Raw genomic sequence first — 18,835 nt, 5'->3', positions numbered from 1 at the left:
TGACCCACCGGTCCTGGGCTCTGTCCCAGGACTGCCAGGGCGGTGCTGCTCCTCGCTGGCCCTCCTGCTGTCAGGGCGCGCAGCGCTCCCGAGCGTGTCACACAACCCTGGCGACAACCACTCTGGACCAGACTCTGTGGAGACATCAGGAGCAGAGACACACACACACACACTTCGACACGCACACACTCAGTCACTCATGCATACGCTCACAGACATTTTCATTCCTTTTTTGTGTCGGTCCATCTCTTTTTCTCTTCTCACACGTAGACAGCAGCTTTTTGGGTGTTTGTAGGTTTAGGTTTCTGTTTGTTGGAGTATATTTTAAAAGGGCATCAGGCCGCTGAATGTGATCCCTCTGGCACAAAAGTGAGCTTATTTAAGCGACATTTAAACTTCATCAAATAAAAACGAACTCAAATCATTCTTAGAATGGCAGGTGTCGTTTGGTGTGCAATTTATTGACATTTTCCTCAAAGCAGGACGAACAAGTTTGCGCATGGAAGCTCATGATCTGAATAGCCTATCAAAGCCACATGTATTTGACAAACTTTAGCAAGAGATCCACATAATTTAAATGAAGCCAACCCGTGTTAAAATGAGGTAAAAATGACTTGAAGTAGGCCTATATGATGTGGAACGCAGATTGTTGGGGAAATTGGCATTGGCTATTACTGCTAGCCTAAGCTTTCTAGGCCCAAGCGGAAACAGAACCCTTCTCCGCGGTTCTTTTCAGTGTTTAACGAGGGTTAATTACGAAGGTTATGTTGTTCAAGCCCACGGGTAATTCTCAAAAGACTTTCCGTCCTTTCAAACAGCCTAGATCAAAATATGAGCGCACCAGACTCAATTATGCGATCGTATTGTTCCCGGGAGACAGCGGAACAGCAGGAGGCCCCTTATCAAAGCAAACATCTTCCCAATTATTAGGTTTACCACAGCGTGTCGTATCCGAAGTGGTGTAAAGACCTTCCCTTCTTTTTAAGTTTCCCTTTTGGCAGAAATAAGTGGGTTGGATCAATGCAGAGGTGGCAGGGAAAGACGAGAAGTGGCCCACACGTCAAAAATGACATTCCGCGTTTCACGGTCAGGGTGGCTGAGCAGTGCGCGCGTACCTCTGGGGCAATAGGAAAATAGGAATTGGTTCTGTTTGAACGGTGATTAGCGCGAGGGCTCGAGGGCGTGGGTCCCCAACGGTGGGTGCGACAAATAGATCTGTGCGATTCTCTCATGGCCTCGTCAAACAAGGGGGACTTTTTACCACTCACTAAAGCTATATAAGGGGGGCGGAGGGCCGTCTCCGTTACTCTACACTTCTTGATATTTTGACTGGAGAGTTGAGTGGAAGAGAGCGATAGAGACTGAGTGAGGTAGGCCGTCAGAGCACCGCAGTCATGCCTGTAATCGGAGTTGAGAACCTTCAAGCCGTGTCATCTGCTTGCACAGGTAAGACTTACATTTGACCGTCTATCTGTTGGTGGGCTCTTTAAGAATTTACATTGATATTTTTTATACACGTAATACTTCACACACAACGTTATTTAGGAACATTCTATCAAAGCCAAGCTGGAGACTGTCTTTAAAACGACAGTGTTTGTGGTAATTAAATATCCCTACCTTAAATAAGAATATTACTTACAGTTAAAAGAGTGGCATAAAATCAAGTTTCAGTTATAGTTATAGTTTAAAAAAAATTGTTTTTTTACTGATTCCTTTCTAAAAATAACTTTTTTTAAAACAAGCTGCTTATCAAAATCAAATGCTAAAGTATTTGATTGAAATACACAATTTACACAACACAATTTGAATTGAAACATAAAGTATAATCCTAGCGTATGTTAGGTGGGCATGTTAGGTGCGTGATCTCTGGTGTCTGGCTGTCCCCTTCTCCCCCCTGGTACCTAATGAGCAAGGGACCCCTGCCAGTCCCGACTTCACAGTGCCAGCTGTCACCTTCGACCCCGGCGCGAGAGACGGTGGCCCGTGCCAACATCTCTATTTCCCCTCGTCCCCCACCTCCCGGCCTCTCAGACTGGCCCGAGTCATGTCCATCGCTCTCCACAGCAGCCGTAGGGGCTCATAATTACTCTGGAAACCCTTTTAATGACTCTCCCAAACCCTCCTGAACTCATAATAACTCATCGAAACATTTCGAAACGTTCAACAGCTCTCCTAAACCCTTCTAAACGCATTTCTAAACCCCCCCTGAACGAATATTAACTTAGAACCCGGCTTACTGTGAACTCATAATGACACGTCGAGCCCCTTTGAAACTCGTCAGAACTGTTCGTAACCTTTCTGAACACGCACCATCTTATTGTCCGTCGTCTGCATGGACACACGTACCCGCTCCTCAAAGACCACCAGTCAAACCAACACGCGTGCACGGACACATACTGTGGTCTGATGTTTATCCTGCATATTTTGTCATATTTTAGACAACATATTTACATATCATATTTAGGTTGGCCGGTTAACAAGTCAGTAGAGCCAGTGTTTCGATCTCATGACATGAACGAAGGCTTTGTGCGCGTGTGTGTGTCCAGTCGGATGACACCTCTGATTGCTTTTTCAGAAGGGAAGCAGGGTAACATTAGCACCCAGACACAGAACAGTCTTGAGACCCAGACCCAGACCCAGACCCAGACCCAGGGAGCAGAGCTCACTGATGAAGCACCCAAACAGGTCCTGCCCATGCCCATCCCCGACCTGGAGGTCCAGTACACCAAGGTAGGAACACACAAAACATGCTTTCTACATATTTATTTGATTCACTCTGGGCTTTCTAATGGTGTCCGTTGTGAATGACCTCAGGACAGTCATTCTAGTTTGTTCATTTCGTTATATCTTTGTTTTAAATCGCTAACGTTCATTGGTCGAAACAGAAGTCACATTGTCAAAACTTGTCACACAGTCATCAAAACACAAGTGTATGTGGACCAAACTGGGAATAATTTGTCTTGGCGGTGATGGTGATGGTGATGAAGAGGATGAGGCGGTTCACACTAAATTGCACTACAGTAACAAACAGGAAAACTATTTTGTGACATTTGTTTCCTTCGGAATATTACTAACCCAAACACTTATTTAAAGTAAAACGTTTTAGAACCTTTTTTTCCTTATAAACAAATCAAATATATTGTGAAGGAATGTTTCTTTCCATGTGTGTGTGGTGTGTGTGTGTGTATACAGATATTCATCAATAACGAGTGGCATGAGTCTAGCAGCGGAGACAAGATGCCAGTGCTCAACCCAGCCTCTGGTGACCTCCTGTGTGAGGTGGAGGAGGGGAGACCTGTGAGTGGCCCTGGAGCTCCAACTGACACTTGTAGTTCCTGTGTGTGTGTGTGTGTGTGTGTCTGTGTGTGTGCGTTTATGTTTGTGCATGTGTGGGTCATTGTCTTCGCCAGTGTTCTTATCTGATTCAGTAATGTTGTGTGTGTCATTTGTCTTTGCGTGTGCTTGCCAGTGTGTGTGTGTGTGTGTGTGGTTCTGAATGTGTCTTGCTGTGTGTGTGTGTGTGTGACCAGCTCTGTGACTTCCCCCCTCTCAGGAGGATGTGGACAAGGCCGTCAGGAGCGCCAGGGCAGCGTTCCAGCTGGGGTCGCCATGGCGACGGATGGACGCATCCGACCGGGGGGAGCTGCTCAGCAGACTGGCCGACCTGGTGGAGAGAGACCGCCTCCTGCTGGCGGTGAGGAACACACGCACACACAAGTACACACTCACACACGCATGCATGCATGCATGCACACTCACATACACGGATGCACGCACATGCACATGCACAGGCACGCTCGCACGGCACGCTCGCAGCCATGTAAAAACACAGATACACCGACGCCGAGGCACCGACGTTCACGCACACACACACAACCGCACACACTCTGCTGTGCGTTCTGACCCGTGAACTCTGCAGACTCTGGAGGCTCTCGACTCTGGGAAGCTGTTCCTCATGGCCTACTTTGTGGACCTGGTGGCCACCATCAAGACGCTACGCTACTTTGGGGGCTGGGCTGACAAGATCCAGGGCAGAACCATTCCTGTGGGTGAGTGCCGTTCAACACCGACTGAGAAAGTATCGCATTTTTGTAAGGAAGTATAAAACTGAATAACAACGCGTGACTTTTATTAAGGAAGCATAATATTATATATGACCTAAAAATCGACATAATGCGCTCGTGCTCTTACAGTGGGAGGTTTTGAAAGTTCTGGCCCGTGTAAAACCTGTTCTACTGTGTTGTCAGATGGAGATTATTTCACCTACACTCGACATGAACCTCTAGGGGTGTGTGGACAGATCATTCCGGTGAGTAGAAAACAGAGAGACATGAAGAAAGAAAGAATATATAGAGAACTAAAGACAGAAAGAAAGATTCAAAGTACGGAAGAAAAAGAAAGAAAGAAAGAAAGAAAGAAGGAAAGAAAAAGAGACAAACATCTGTGCCTATATTTCTGTGAGTGTGAAAGTGTGTTTCTGCCCTAACCTGTGTGTGTGAGTGAGTGTGTGTGTGTGCTTCTGCCCTAACCTGTGTGTGTGAGTGTGTGTGTGCTCCTGCCCTAACCTGTGGTTGTGTGCGTGCGTGTTGATTGTCTAGTGGAACTTCCCAGTGATGATGTTTGCCTGGAAGATAGCTCCTGCTCTGTGCTGTGGAAACACTGTGGTCATCAAACCAGCCCAGCAGACTCCCCTCACAGCCCTGCACATGGCTGCTCTCATCAAGGAGGTACACACACACACACACACACACAACACATATGCTACACGCGATATACAAGAACTACACACATCACACAATATACACGTACACACACACCTAACACACTACAAACACACAACCCCCTCCATTATTAAGGTCCTGTCATTGGACGGTCTCTCTCTCCCCCTCTCTCTCTCTCTCTCTCTCTCTCTCTCTCTCTCTCTCTCTCTCTCTCTCTCTCTCTCTCTCTCTCTCTCTCTTCCTCCTCTCATCTAGGCTGGTTTCCCCCCAGGCGTGGTCAATGTGGTGCCAGGCTATGGCCCCACAGTTGGCAATGCCATAGCCCAGCACATGGACATAGACAAAGTGGCTTTCACAGGATCCACAGCTGTATGTACTGGGCTGTACTTGTCGCCCTCTGACGACTTGTGGTTGCCAGGTTGGGTGATACCAGTTTTACCGCCAGTCACAGTTCATCATCAGGTTGAATGTACTGTGATTGTGGTTGCCAGGTTGGGTGATATCAGCTTTATTGCCAGTCACAGTTTATCATCAGGTTGAATGTACTGTGATTGTGGTTGATAGGTTGGGTGATATCAGCTTTATTGCCAGTCACGGTTTGTCATCAGGTTGAATGTACTGTGATTGTGGTTGCCAGGTTGGGAAGCTCATCCAGAAAGCTGCAGGGGACTCCAACCTGAAGCGAGTCACTCTGGAGCTGGGGGGGAAGAACCCCATCATCGTCTTTGCAGACTGCAACCGTAAGTCTCTCCTGTGTGTGTGTGTGTGTGTTTTAATGCTTTTGTTTTTGAATTGCTGTTAGTCTGGATATGCAGTTATAGCACAGGGTTTATACTGTACAGAAAGGTACTTATATATACAGTATAGAAATAATGTGTCTAGATGTAACTGTGTGTGCTTTTGACTGTGTGCCTATTTGTGTGTGTGTGTGCATGTTTGTGTATGGGTGTGTGTGTGTGTCCTCTCCCCAGTGGAGTACGCTGTGCAGCAGGCCCACAGCGGTCTGTTCTTCAACCAGGGCCAGTGCTGTCTGGCCGGCTCCAGGGTGTTCGTGGAGGAGCCCATATATGAGGAGTTTGTCCGTCGCAGTGTGGAGAAGGCCCGGGCCAAGATCCTGGGGAACCCCCTGGTGCCAGGGGTGGACCAGGGGCCACAGGTACAGCCACAACACCACTTATCCTCGTAAACAGACTTGTGTTGTGAAGGGAAAATGACATCGGTAGATTGAAACTACCACAGGGAAGCTAAAACAACCGCTCAGTGAAATGTGGATGGGTATAAAACCCTTAAGAATCGTTTTCACCGTCCAACTTATCAACGTTATTGTTCTGGTGTGCCTCGGTATACCAAAACAAATAAAGCTGCTCAAATAATGCCTTGTTATAGTGTCAGACATCCAGACTGGCATGGGGTAGGGCAGAGTGGGATCTGAAGGAGTTTCTGTTGATCATGTCCAGATTGACCAGCAGCAGTTTGATAAGATCCTGGAGCTGATTGAGAGCGGGAGGAAGGAGGGCGCCACGCTGGAGTGCGGCGGAGCCCCCTGGGGCCAGAGAGGCCTGTTCATCCAGCCCACCGTCTTCTCCGACGTCACCGACGGCATGCGCATCGCTCAGGAGGAGGTGTGCGCGCTGCGCGCGCGCTCGCGTGCGCGCCCGCGTCGAGACACGTCGCATCTTTCTTTTGACGGACGACGTTTTTGACACGCTGTCTGTCTGCACTCTGTCTGCCTCTCGGTCTCTCTCTGTTTGTCTGTGTTCTCTCTGTCTCTCTCTCTCTCTCTCTCTCTCTCTCTCTCTCTCTCTCTCTCTCTCTCTCTCCTCTCTCTCTCTCTCTCTCTCTCTCTCTCCCTCTTCCTCTCCCCCTCTCCTTCTCCCTCTCTGTCAGATCTTCGGCCCAGTGCAGCAGATCATGCGTTTCCGTGGCGTCCACGAGGTCGTCCAGAGGGCCAACTCCACCCAGTACGGCCTGGCGGCGGGGGTGTTCACCAGCGACATGGACAAGGCCCTGACGGTGTCCTCTGCTCTGCAGGCCGGCATGGTCTGGTACGGCTCACTGGGATCAGCCACACACACACGTACTGTATCAAGCACGGGGGATTTTCACCTCACACACACACACACACACACACACACACACACACACATACACACCTCCGTACACAAATACCAGGCTCAGTCCACTCCCCCTCATCCCTTTCTCAATACTGGATATGATATTTGATCAGTAATCGTTCACTTTTCCTTTTTCATAAAGCCTTTTCACTCTGTGTCTGTGGTCTTGCAGGGTCAACTGCTACAACGCCATGAGCACACAGTGTCCGTTCGGAGGCTTCAAGATGTCTGGGAACGGCCGAGAGCTGTGAGTTCCAATCCTGCCGTGTTTATGAGGGATGGGTAGAGCTCGGCGGTTAGAGCATTTCCCTGCAGATCAAGAGATCACAGGTTCAAATCCCCCTCGGATAAAAGCGTCGGCTAAACGAAAGGGCTTTTGTCAAATGATTCGTATACTATATCTATATACTCTTTGGTGTTTACCGTTGCTGTAGATAATGATGGATCTTGTGGGGTGTGTGTTTCAGAGGGGAGTACGCCTTGCATGAGTACACTGAGGTCAAAGCGGTGACCATCAAAATATCCCAGAAGAACTCCTAAAATGGCATTCCCATGTGGGCTGCACTTCCTGTCCGTGGGGTGAATGACCTCTTCGGCTCCGGAAAAAGACTCAACCACAACTACTCTGAGACGTACAGACTTATCATCCTCCATCTTCATGTCTGAAATCAGAAGACAAAAAAAAGCACGGACGACTTTCTTCCTGCAACATGTTTTGGTTTGTAAATATGACTGTTTCTGCGGTGGAGCTGGCAGGTGTCCAGACATACTTTAACCTCTTGTTGTCTTCTCTCGTCCAGATTGCCTCAGAGAACGATGTTCTTATTCAGAAATGTTAGTCTCCTTGAAGTTCAGAACACCTTCATGTCCTGAGTGATCGTTATCTTTGTTCTTTTTGAGAATCTTTTTTGGACAACTGAACCATTTCTCCTTTTGATATAAAGGCAATATTTTATGTAATGGATTGATATTCTGGTAGTGTGTGTTTGCTGTCTACCGTATAAGTAGAAATGATATCTAATATTATTGTCAAAGGCTATTGGACGTTGTTAGTGTGTGTGTGCGTGTTGAGTGTGTGTAAATGTTTGTATTGCAATGTTTAAACGTGTCTGTGTGTTTATGTAAATCTTTAAAGCTACAACATGAGATACAAACATTTAGATATTTAATCATCACTCATCCTTTTACTTGTTGCAATACAAAAATTTGAAATACAAATGGACGTCTTAAAAACTATTTACAGATTGTTTTCCAACCAAAACCCACAAATGTGTTTCTCTCTGGACTCCTCTAAGTGCTTCCTTTCTTATCTCTTGAGGAAATAAACATCCCGTTGATGAACCAGACATAATCCGATTGTATTCATTAAATTAAGAAATGTCATCTTTAAACACTGAACTAGCGCAGAAGGATGTTGGCCATCTTCTTCACTTCCTCCCCTTTCCCACAATTCCTTTTGGTCAGACTTCAATGTGCGGGCCTTTGCTGACATGACACTTTTTAAGATTTTAGCTATTTTGCTCTACATCCCAGCACTTACTTAGTTACTACAGTGACACATGGAGTGTCAGTGCGCTAATACAAGAATACTCAATACCTGACAACGAGCCACGGCTTGACTTCTGTTCAAACTGACCAACAGAATGCATTCATGTAGACAACCAAAATGGAACTGGAAAGGTTGCGGGAAACTCCAAGTTCTGGTCAGAGTTTGAAGTCTGATAGCTCTGTCCCACAGTCTTGACGTTGGTAACAACATGCAGAGTTCTCAGACTCGGGGACCTCTCTCCCGTGTGTGGTACCTCCTAGCGTCGGGGAGCAGGCCCACCCCTGCCCCTCCCCCTGCCCCGCCCTGGCCCTGGACTTGGCCCTGGCCCTGGGGACGCGCCCCTGGGTCCGGGGGGGCGTGTCACAGCTGCTCCGGGGTTGGGGGCAGCCAATGAAACGTCCTTCTGTAGATTCACACCTTTGCCATTGGCTGCAGCTCCGGGCCGTCCAGACACCTTGGGAGACTTGCTGCTCTTCTCTACCACTGGGTCTGCAACAGAGTATTACATAATTAGAGTTTAGTAGTGAGATTACAGTACAATAAAGTAGGATAGTGCAGTATAGTCCAGTAGAGTCCAGTATACTACAGTAGAGTCCAGTATACTACAGTATAGTCCAGTATACTACAGTATAGTGCAGTGGTCTAGCAGCAGGGGGGCGGGGAGGGTGAGGGGGGGGGGTTACCTGGTGGGGGGGGCTCCTCCTTGCTGGGGGGGGGGGATCAGGGACTTGTTGGGCAGCAGGTCCTCCAGGTCCTTCATCACCTGGTTGGTGCTGTCCTTGTTGTTCCTCCTGTTCTTCTCCTCATCCCGCGCCTGCCCCGGCAACGCACCACACGCGCACACACGAAAACACACGCGCGCACACACACATGCAGACATGCTCACCCTCGCGCACAAACACACACGTTTCCATGTTAAGCTTTGAAGCTGTCAGGTCAGGAAGGTTGGTGGACTGCAGCTCAGACTGACCATCTGCATCTTCCTCTTCAGGTCGTTGTTGGCTTGCAGGTAGCCCTCCGACACGGCGTTCAGGTAGTATATGGCCAGCCTGGCACAGAAGGAACATGATCCATGATGTGAGTATGAGTGAGTGTGTGTGTGTGTGTTTGTGTGTGTGTGTGTGAGAGAGAGAGAGAGACAGAGAGAGAGCGAGAGAGACAGAGAGAGAGAGAGAGAGAGAGAGAGAGAGAGAGAGAGAGAGAGAGAGAGAGAGAGAGAAGAGTGTGTTTGTGTGTGAGTGTGATAGACAGAGATTATTATGTGTGTGTGTGTGTGCAAGAGAGTAAATGAGTGTGTGTGTGCGAGAGAGAGAGAGAGAGAGAGAGAGAGAGAGAGAGAGAGAGAGAGAGAGAGAGAGAGAGAGAGAGAGAGAGAGAGTTTGTCTGTGGGTGTGTGTGTGTGTGTGTGTGTGTGTAGACATACACCATCAGTAGCACAGCTGGTATGATGAGTCCAGGGTTGGTAGCATAGGTGAAGATGTTCCCTATGAATGCTGGGAGATCTTTCTCTATGGTCTCCATGATGACATCATACATCTTCTCCCTCCCACTGCGGGACAAGATGAGGAAACGGTGAAATGTCTCCTTCGACCTCAGTGTGCACGTCTGGGCGCGCATTCATGTCGGTGTTTACGTTCTCATCTGTATACGAACGGGCGCGTGGGGGGGGGGGTTTGTCACCTGAAGGGCCCGCAGTCGAAGGAGGGCGACAGGGTCATGATGGTGTAGACCACAGGCAGCAGGCTGAGGAACAGCACCAGCAGCAGCAGGCCCATGTAGAAGTTGTTGGACTTGGAGGCCTTGAAGACGCGGGCGTGGGGCACGTTGCAGCTCATCACCGCCCAGCACTGGTAGTACATGGAGCTCAGGAGGCGCAGCACGTTGAGCCCCACCAGGCCCGGAGCGTAGAACGCGCCCATCCTGCCACACACACACACGTAGACACACGCACACATAGACACACGCACACATATACACACACACACATATACACACGCAGACACACACAAGGGTACGATAAGCTTTGTATACCCGGAACATCTGCGTGAAGAGGTGTGTGTGTGTGCGCGTGTGTGTGTTCGTGTGTGTGTGTGTCGGGGATGACGTCCTCTCACCAAATCATTCCTTGGTTGAAGATGAGTCCGAGCACGTTCCCGCTGATGTCGAACTCGCCGTACGACGGCTGGACGAGGGGCACACGACAGCAGCTTTTACGCCCGACGTACGGTCGCTCTCTCTAGCTCCCTCTCTCCCTCCCTCGTCCTCCTCTCTTCCCCCTTCCCCACCCTCTCTCCCCCCCTCTCTCTAATCCTCAGTAATTAGTTTCCTAGAGTAAGTATACTGAGTCACTGAGAAGGGAGGGATATGCTGTCCTACCAGATGTCTCTGAGTAGTATCGGGTTTAGCATGCAGAATTAAAAACCACTTAAACTCAAATACCCAAGTCGTAAAGGCAGTGGTGTCAATAACAGACATGCACACATGAGAACATACACCCACGTACACACACACACACATGTATACATAAACATGCAGGTACACACAGGTACACACATTCACACGGGGACACAAAAAGGTGCCCACATGTACACACACATGCACACATGCATGTTCATGAACACACACACACACAGATACACGCATACACAAGCAATCAACCTACAAATCCGGCCTCCAGGTCCCAGCACCAGCAGTAGTTGAGGAAGCGCACGATCACGGCTCTCAGGAAGTCTCCGATCAGGATGGTCAGATACGTCACCTGGATGTCTGACACAGTCAGCTTGACAAACTCCTGGAGAGGGAGAGAGAGAGAGAGAGAGAGAGAGAGAGAGAGAGAGAGAGAGAGAGAGAGAGAGAGAGAGAGAGAGAGAGAGAGAGGGAGAGAGAGAGAGAGAGAGAGAGAGAGAGAGAGAGAGAGGGAGAGAGAGAGAGAGAGGGAGAGAGAGACTGAGGTCTCCAATACCATCACTAGCATCACTAGCATTAAGGTCTCCAACAGCATAACTAGCATCACTAGCATCACTAGCATCAGAAGCATCAGTAGCATCAATAGCATCACTAGCATCACTAGCATCACTAGCACAGAGGCAGCAGTCTCACGATGCCCACGGCGGTCTCCCAGCAGGGCCCCCTGATGACGTCGGCAGGGGGGATGTTGTACGGGGGGATGTCGCTGGTGTTGTGGAAGGAGCTGTAGTTGGCTTTGTACTCCTCGAACGCCCAGATGGTCTCGTTCCTGATGACCTTCTCTCTCTCCAGCTGAACCAGACATACAGACATCACATCCAATACACGTCATCCTCGAGGGCTTGGAAAAAGGGCTGTACGAACACGATTGGATGCGACGGGAGGCCAGAGAGACACCCGGCCCTCCCTCCTCTCTACCTTGGCGTTGACCTCGTCGAACAGGGCAAACAGGAAGGTGTAGAGGTTGCCGAGGAAGAGGGCGAAGATCCGCCCCAACTGCCACTTGAGGGCGACGCGGGGGTGATATTCCTCCAGCTCGCCGATGACTTCAAACAGGGGGGGGCACACCAAACCCAAGAGTGACATCACAAGCTCCACCTGGTGGGGTGGGTGACGGGGGGGGGGGGGGGGGGGGGGGGAGGTTAGTTAAGGGGATTGTTAAGGTTAGTCTAACCTGGGTTAGTCTAACCGTAACAATCGTTTCCCTGGGAACGCCTCCATGGAAACCCAACCTACCTCGTTATTCTCCAGCCAGGTGAGCTCATCGGGGTCCTTGTTGCCAAAGTCCTGGGACCTCTTCACCACGAAGTAGATGAGAAACCCGCTGCCCGCCAAACTGCACAGGACCATGAAGTTGGCTAGAACCCGCAGGAACCGGCGCAGGTGAATGTTCTCGTCCTTTTGGTTCTCCTGCTCGTCCACGATGGACTCCTACGAGAAAACCCGGGAAACCGTAGAGACGCAGAAGGCACAGTCTAGAACATGCCGTCTCATCTAACGCATTCATCCAATACTTCCCTACAGATGATGCAGACATACAGTAAGACCCAAGTAAACCATGGAAACGTTGCCAACGTGTGCCAGCCATGGCAGGTGATCTGAGACCAATTATGTACCTTAAAGCTGGTGGTGATGGAAGCATACTTGTTGTCGGCTGTCTCCGAGTTGCCGATGAGGTAATCCCAGCTGGTGAACATCTTCCAGGCAAAGGTAAACTCCCCCTCCTCCGCCCCATCCCCTCCTTCATTCGAGTTCCGAGCCATACTGGGAAGGAAGATTCAATTCAATACAAAACTTTATCGCCGACGCAGGGTTCAGATGCACAGACGAAGGGAAAAAAAACGAAAACAGCACATGGAATGACTTGCGTACAAGCCCAAATAGAAAAGAACCAAACTATACAAAATGGAACACAAAATGGAACTCCTTCCAGATGACCTACGTTCTTATGACCACCATCAGGCTGTATCCAAAGATGCCGACGCCCACTAGCAGATAGGACAGGGGCAGCCTGAACTGCAGCAGGCCGATGGTGCGATCGTCGTTATAGAAACCGTAGAACAGGATAGAGTACTTGCAGTAGCCCTGTTTGAAAAAATCACACAAGACGGGGAGTGTGAAAAATGGATGCGATCGGTAAACGCCGAATCTGTCAAATGTGTCGATCGAGGGAGACGGGGCGATGTCATCCTCACACCAAAATCTAAGAGGACAGAGTAGTCCATGGCTCGAGCCTGCTCCGCTCTTGGGACGGTCTTCCGGGGGATGGTCCCGTACGGAAGGCCCATCATCACCTACACCAAGGGAAAGGAAGACGGTTCAAAAACGTTAACGTGCACATTGTGACGTGTTGGGATCGATGTATACTTGAGTCGTTTTAAACCGTTGTCTAAAAGATTTCTTGAGAGATTCAAACACGAAAGAAATGCGATCGGAGGTCTTGTAAACATAGTCACGCATCAAGAGTAGAGATCAAAATGGGATGTTGAAACACAGATATTCCAAATCAGTGCAGCGAGTTGGCGCGTGTCAGTTTACGGCAGTGGTAGCCATAGAGCTAGGAAGCGTAATGAACACAGGACAGCCAGGTCGATGGACCGGAAGGGAATCATTTACACAAGGTGTCTGATCCGGCACACACCTCTGGTAGGACCACGAGCCCGAACATGAAGCCGAACAGGACCAGGTTCAAACCGTACATCCACCGCAGGAAGATGAAGTAGGACGCCACAGACGATCCAAAATGACCTGTCGAGAAGCGGGTCGGACTCAGAGTCGCAATATGCGCAATCTGCGAAGCCATTTCCTTTCCTGACGATAACAGCGTGTCACACCCGGCGACGGGAAGACGAGATCGTACTCACTCTCCACCTCTTTGATTTTCCTCTCCCAGGGAATGCAGGCTGTCTTGAAGTTTTCAAAGTCACGCTTGAACTTGATGAGTTTCTGAAACGAACGCGAGAAAACAACCATAGATGCATCGAAGTATAAAAAAAACTCTATCCCGTTATGCGGGGAACGGTCGAGGGTACAACAACCGAAACGTAAGATGAGATCATTACAGTATGGTTGTGTGCGGGCGTGTAGGTTTCCATTATACATTGTGAATATCTGCCCCCCCCCCCCATCCCCCCCCCTGGTCGTGTGTCTTGTGCGGGTGCATCACCTTAGCCATCATGACTTTGTAGGCGTACATCTTCCTCCCCTTGCCTTTCCCCAAGGCTCCCTCGAACTTCTCCACAAACGCCTGAGCATCTCTGCGAAATCCACAACGGATCGTCGACACGTTCAAACGCAACCGTCCACGCCAGCGTGCAATAACCAAACCACTGAACCGAACCCATTACTGTAAAAGAGTCTCCTCTTCTACAGGCCTGAGTGGAATCCAACACTGAACGGCACCAGATCAAACTGGTGGGACGCTTATGGATTCATCACGTAATTGATCAACTGACTGAGGGGACTGTACACTAACACAGTATTGCTGTACTGCCATTACGCTGATTAACACCTCACGGAAAGACCTGTTGGACCTGTTGCTCAGCATGCAGTGACTTGCCATGCATTAAACAGTGAACTCCTCATTAAAAAGTCAAGGCATCTCATCTGTCCTGAAGCGCTACTGGGTCCTGATCTCAAACTTACTTACTGTGTGTGTGTGGGGCAGTGGCCTCCCTGCTACTCCCTGACCTTGACACTGCTGTGCTGTGTTTACATGGTTCCACACTGGCTCAGATGGATACGCTCCAGTGTGGAACCCAATACCAGCTGTTCCGGTCTGTACCGGTGTGATTAAGACTTTTTCAGGACTTTTATTTTGAAGGAGGGAAGCTCCATTTTGGGGGAATTGATTGGCCGATGTTGCTTGTTTGATGATGGATTTACTCAGTAAAAAAAAGAAATAGTCTTTCACAATTTAATTTAAATTGAATGATTTTAAAGTTGAATTTCATTTTAAGCTTCAAATGTGGGGTGCTTATAAATGGGCATATCTGTTAGCTGGGATGGGGAGGGATGAGTTCTCAGTTGAGATCCTCATCAGTCAAAGCATCAAAACACAAAATGTCATCCAGATGCTTATCTCTCAAATCCCTTCTCGTAATGCATCAGAAAGGCCAAAGCAACAGATCGCTGAAAACTATTTCAAGCGTCAATATACCTACTTTGTCGTTGAACAAAGTAGTTTACAATACCTACTTTGTTGTTTAGCAAAGTAGTTTACACTCGAAGGTGAGGCAGAATCAACAGAGGGAAATGAAGCGAGCACTGAAAACAGTTATGCTTTAATCAAATCAACCACGATGACATCACATGTCGCTTTGCATGAGTGATGGTACCATTGAAAGACAGAGAGAGAAAGAGGGACGAGGGAAAGAGAAAGAGAAAGGCACAACCAGCGAGCGGGCACAAAATTCCGGAGCGGACGCCATCTTGGTTTACTTGAGGTGCTCTAGTCTCCTCTTCATGCGCCACGGTTTGTTCCTCAGCGTGACCAGGAGCTTCTTCTTCTCCTCCACCTCCTCCTTCAGCGCCTCTATCTCCCCCTCGGACATCGAGGAGTCATCCTCGTCTGAGTCAGAGTCTGAGCTGCGAGGAGAGAGAGGGACAACGCGCTACGCTGTGGACCAGTGGCGAAGGCAGCCAACTGCTCGTTTTTCCACTGATGGCCGCTAAACCTCTGTCCTAGGGGCCTGCTCGACTCGATATCCCTTGTGAAAAGGCATGTCTGTATTTCTGGAAGACTTATAGAAGTTGTAAAACCCCTCGGTTCTCAAACGGAGTAACTGGATAGCTTATTCTACGACCTCGAAATTCAAAATAGCTTAACATTTCGACCAACATACCACCATAGCAGTCATTTTACTGGAAATAATTGGCGTTTAGGTTCAATCAGTCAACTATTTAACCGCATAGTGAGAGCATGCTGCATTATACAGTCGTAGGACTGTAAGATGATACTGCTGTACGTGTGTTTTGTAAAACACACCATTTTCTAGAACATTCAGACAGAAATGTCCAGTATTCAGCATTGGTCAACAGGGTTTGTTTTTCCTACTATATAATTTGTGTAGATGTTGCTATCTGTGAGATTGTGACCCGTTTGACCTCCCTGAACGTGGCCCTAAATCTGTGAGGTCAGGGGCCCTCCCTCGTGCATGAGGGTGCGTGGAGCGTGCACGTGAGCGAGCGAGAGAGCGAGAACCCTCTCAGAGAATACTGCACCTGCTGTGCTTTCCGTTCTTCTTCTTCTTGTCCTTCTCGTTCCCTTTGTCCTTCCCTTTGCCCTTCCCTTTGTCCTTCCCTTTGTCCTTCCCTCCTTTCCCCTTGGAGTCTCCCTTCTGCTCCTTCTGCTCCTCCTTGCCCTTCTTGCCCGCCCCTCCCTTCCCGCCTTTCTTCTTCCTCCCTTTCTCCTCCTCCTCCTCGCTCTCCTCCTCGCTCTCCTCCTCCCTGGCCGCCTTCTTCTTCTTCCGCCCGGCCGCCCTTCGCCCCCCCCTTTCCTCTTGGCGCTCCGCTCCTCCTCCTCCTCCCTCGTCCTCGCTGTCCTTCTTGGCTCTCTTCTTCGGGCCTCTCTTCCTCGGGGCCTCGTCCTCGTCGTCCTCGTCGTCGTCGCTGGTGACGCGCTTGGGCTTCCGCTGAGGGGCCTTGGCTCTCCTCTTGGCCCTCCGCCTGGCCTCGTCTGAGACACACAGAGGTAGATGCTAACGCACACAGCACACGCACGCACGCTCACCGGTAAACTCTGTCGACCGGTACGTACTGTACTTTGAGACGGTCGCGACGGCAGAGGCGCAAGCTGATGAGGAACTCACCCTCGCTCCCGCTGTCTATCTCGGCGTCAATGTCCATCCCCACTGAAAGAAGTCAAAAAACACCCAGCCCCACGGTTCACTACGATACACGCTTGTCATCTTCTCAGGCTCGACCACACTGTAACAGCTGAGGGAAATAACCTAATGTCGCTCACAACCATTATGGAATCATGTTGGCAGATGCTTTTTTTTATCCAAAACAACTTTCAAGGAGGGGTTTGAACCTGCCACCTTCAGATCTGCGGTCAAATTATCCACCCCTGAGCTCATTGTGTCATTATATCATTATACATGTTGGTTGAAGGGGATGTGAACTTCCAGACTGTTCTACAGAAAGAAAAATGAAGATGAGACTCACCATCGTCGATGTCAATGGCGACGTCACTCTTCTTCTTCTTTGGAGGCATCTCTGCTCTGTGGCGGTGCAGGGATCCCCTGCTCAGGTCAGGCACAGCTCTCTGCTCTCAGCTCCTTCTCTGTCTGGTGTGTCCCCCTTTGTCTTCCTCCTCCTCTCTTTGTTTTCCCTCTTTCTCCCTCCTCTCTCTCTCTCTCTCTCTCTCTCTCTCTCTCTCTCTCTCTCTCTCTCTCTCTCTCTCTCTCTCTCTCTCTCTCTCTCTCTGTCTCTCACCCCCCGACCCTTTCTCCCAAGCAGCTCTCAAGCAAGGGTTACATCCACACACACAGACGCACACACACACCTGTACAGCTCAGCTCACACACTCTGACAGGTGCACCACCAATGTTTGGGCTGCTTTAGAGCGTCTCCTTGACAACCACCAAGTTGACATTGTCCAGGATGTGATCATCTGCAGGACATGCAGGAGACATATCAAATATATCAGCTCAGTAAAGGAAGGCAAAGGCACTGCCAATCCCAAAGACAGACCATCTCGGACCACACGCACACACATTCACGCGCACATACACACACTCGTGTAGAAACAAAGGATCCTCTTAAACACACATAAACCCCTATAAAGTGTCGGCTCATTGGAACGTTCCATCGAGTTGTAAGCCGGACATTTGAAACCAATGCACACATGAAAGAAAAGAGGTCAGGTCCCATTAAAATTCAATGAAGTGTTAAGTAAGCCTGAGGGAAAAGTGAAACGTCGAGAAGTCAGTATGGCCGTGAAGTAGCTATTTTTACATAAGCCACAAAAGAAGTTGTGCGACGGTAGTGAAAACAGGTTCGGAGGACACTGAAAGGAAAATATCCCAAGGACTACAGAGCCCAACAACAATACGTAAACAGAAGATATCTGGTTTTCCAGGGTGTGTTTTGGTGTACGGTTGTAGAGTAAGGTTGTAGGACTGTTATAGGGCTGTCGTAACCATGTGACCACGTGTGGTTAGGGCAAGCAGGTAAATAATGTATGTGAACAGGAGTCAGGCAGTAGCTTCGTAGCTACAGTTTTTTCCGATTGCTTAGACTCAACATTTTCAAATAGCACACAGTTAGTGAAACTTGACACTCAAGGAGCAAAACAGAAGCCCAGATCTGGACAACTTTAATCACATTCTCAGCCGAGCACTATGTGCAAAATACGACTCAGTGTTTTGCAAATCACTGAACACACTTTTCTACATTAGACAAAGATTTAAGATGATGTCACTTAATTGCTTTTGCCACACACATGAACGAATGGATCAAGCACAGGCATCAGGTGTACACGCACTAAAGTGCTTATAATTGTAAACATACCAATCAGGTGTAAGCACTATAAAAAGGCAACAGGTCCTGTTCTCATCAAAAATGGAAGGCAATGTTGCAGGAAGAGGGAGAGTGAGGATGAGAGGGGGAGCCCGTGGAGGAAGAGTGGTAGGGAGAGGGAGAGGTAGACCTGGAGGCCGTGGAAGAATAGGGCCAAATTTTTCAGTATCTAATGAAATTCGAACAACATTGGTTGACCATGGTCGTGAACCATGGGGCAACATTGAGAGAGGCTGGACAGAGAGTTCAGCCCAACCTCTGCAGATATACTGTTGCAACACTAATTTGGACATTTCGACAAGAGCACAGGTGAAAACGACTTTTCTCAGTACCGTACTGTAATACAACGCAACCCTGACGGCTAACTTCATTCCCCACACCTCTCCCCCACCGCCTCCTTCTACTCCTCCCCCTCCTGTGAAGAGAAACAGGTCAGTTCCCAGAATGTCACGTTCGTCTCT

At 49.1% G+C, this 18,835-nt stretch overlaps 2 protein-coding genes across 3 annotated transcripts; one reads left to right on the top strand and one right to left on the bottom strand.

The window, feature by feature from the left end:
• The first annotated feature begins 2,667 nt into the window (after positions 1–2,667).
• Positions 2,668–7,442, top strand: LOC136932861 (aldehyde dehydrogenase 1A1-like). 2 transcript variants are annotated; one of them, XM_067228157.1, is made up of 13 exons: positions 2,668–2,730; positions 3,193–3,297; positions 3,554–3,694; positions 3,920–4,049; positions 4,248–4,309; positions 4,599–4,727; positions 4,977–5,090; positions 5,359–5,461; positions 5,693–5,877; positions 6,179–6,343; positions 6,609–6,766; positions 7,008–7,082; positions 7,303–7,442. In XM_067228157.1, the coding sequence occupies exons 1-13, from the start codon at positions 2,695–2,697 to the stop codon at positions 7,373–7,375; spliced, it is 1,476 nt and encodes a 491-aa protein (XP_067084258.1). In that variant the 5' UTR covers positions 2,668–2,694; the 3' UTR covers positions 7,376–7,442. The 2 variants fall into 2 exon arrangements, with proteins under 2 accessions (XP_067084258.1, XP_067084259.1); XM_067228158.1 differs by having other exon boundaries at positions 2,695–2,730; positions 3,557–3,694.
• Positions 7,443–8,640: 1,198 nt separating this feature from the next.
• On the bottom strand, positions 8,641–17,067 carry tmc2b (transmembrane channel-like 2b). Its single transcript, XM_067227964.1, has 20 exons — positions 17,019–17,067; positions 16,661–16,702; positions 16,074–16,527; positions 15,291–15,437; positions 14,017–14,107; positions 13,715–13,796; positions 13,492–13,598; positions 13,046–13,144; positions 12,793–12,935; positions 12,467–12,614; positions 12,087–12,281; positions 11,769–11,948; positions 11,484–11,642; positions 11,047–11,175; positions 10,499–10,566; positions 10,065–10,304; positions 9,808–9,933; positions 9,355–9,433; positions 9,068–9,198; positions 8,641–8,851 (listed from the first exon to the last, which is right to left on the bottom strand). Exons 1-20 carry the CDS (start codon positions 17,065–17,067, stop codon positions 8,641–8,643), a joined length of 2,880 nt encoding a protein of 959 aa, XP_067084065.1.
• Between the last annotated feature and the right edge of the window lie 1,768 nt (positions 17,068–18,835).

The sequence above is a fragment of the Osmerus mordax genome, chromosome 24 (genome assembly GCF_038355195.1).
Source record: "Osmerus mordax isolate fOsmMor3 chromosome 24, fOsmMor3.pri, whole genome shotgun sequence".
Taxonomy (NCBI): domain Eukaryota; kingdom Metazoa; phylum Chordata; class Actinopteri; order Osmeriformes; family Osmeridae; genus Osmerus; species Osmerus mordax.
This window is presented reverse-complemented; position numbering and strand designations above follow the sequence as displayed.

Coding starts and splice junctions, on each gene's coding strand:
- tmc2b (XM_067227964.1), bottom strand. CDS start 17,067: ATGCCTCCAAAGAAGAAGAAGAGTGACGTCGCCATTGACATCGACGAT. Junction 10,305..10,498: donor TTCAACCAAGGAATGATTTG/GTGAGAGGACGT, acceptor TGTGTGTGGCAG/GATGGGCGCGTTCTACGCTC. Junction 9,434..9,807: donor CCAGCTGTGCTACTGATGGT/GTATGTCTACAC, acceptor CTTCTGTGCCAG/GCTGGCCATATACTACCTGA.
- LOC136932861 (XM_067228157.1), top strand. CDS start 2,695: ATGCCCATCCCCGACCTGGAGGTCCAGTACACCAAG. Junction 5,878..6,178: donor GGGTGGACCAGGGGCCACAG/GTACAGCCACAA, acceptor GATCATGTCCAG/ATTGACCAGCAGCAGTTTGA. Junction 7,083..7,302: donor TCTGGGAACGGCCGAGAGCT/GTGAGTTCCAAT, acceptor TGTGTGTTTCAG/AGGGGAGTACGCCTTGCATG.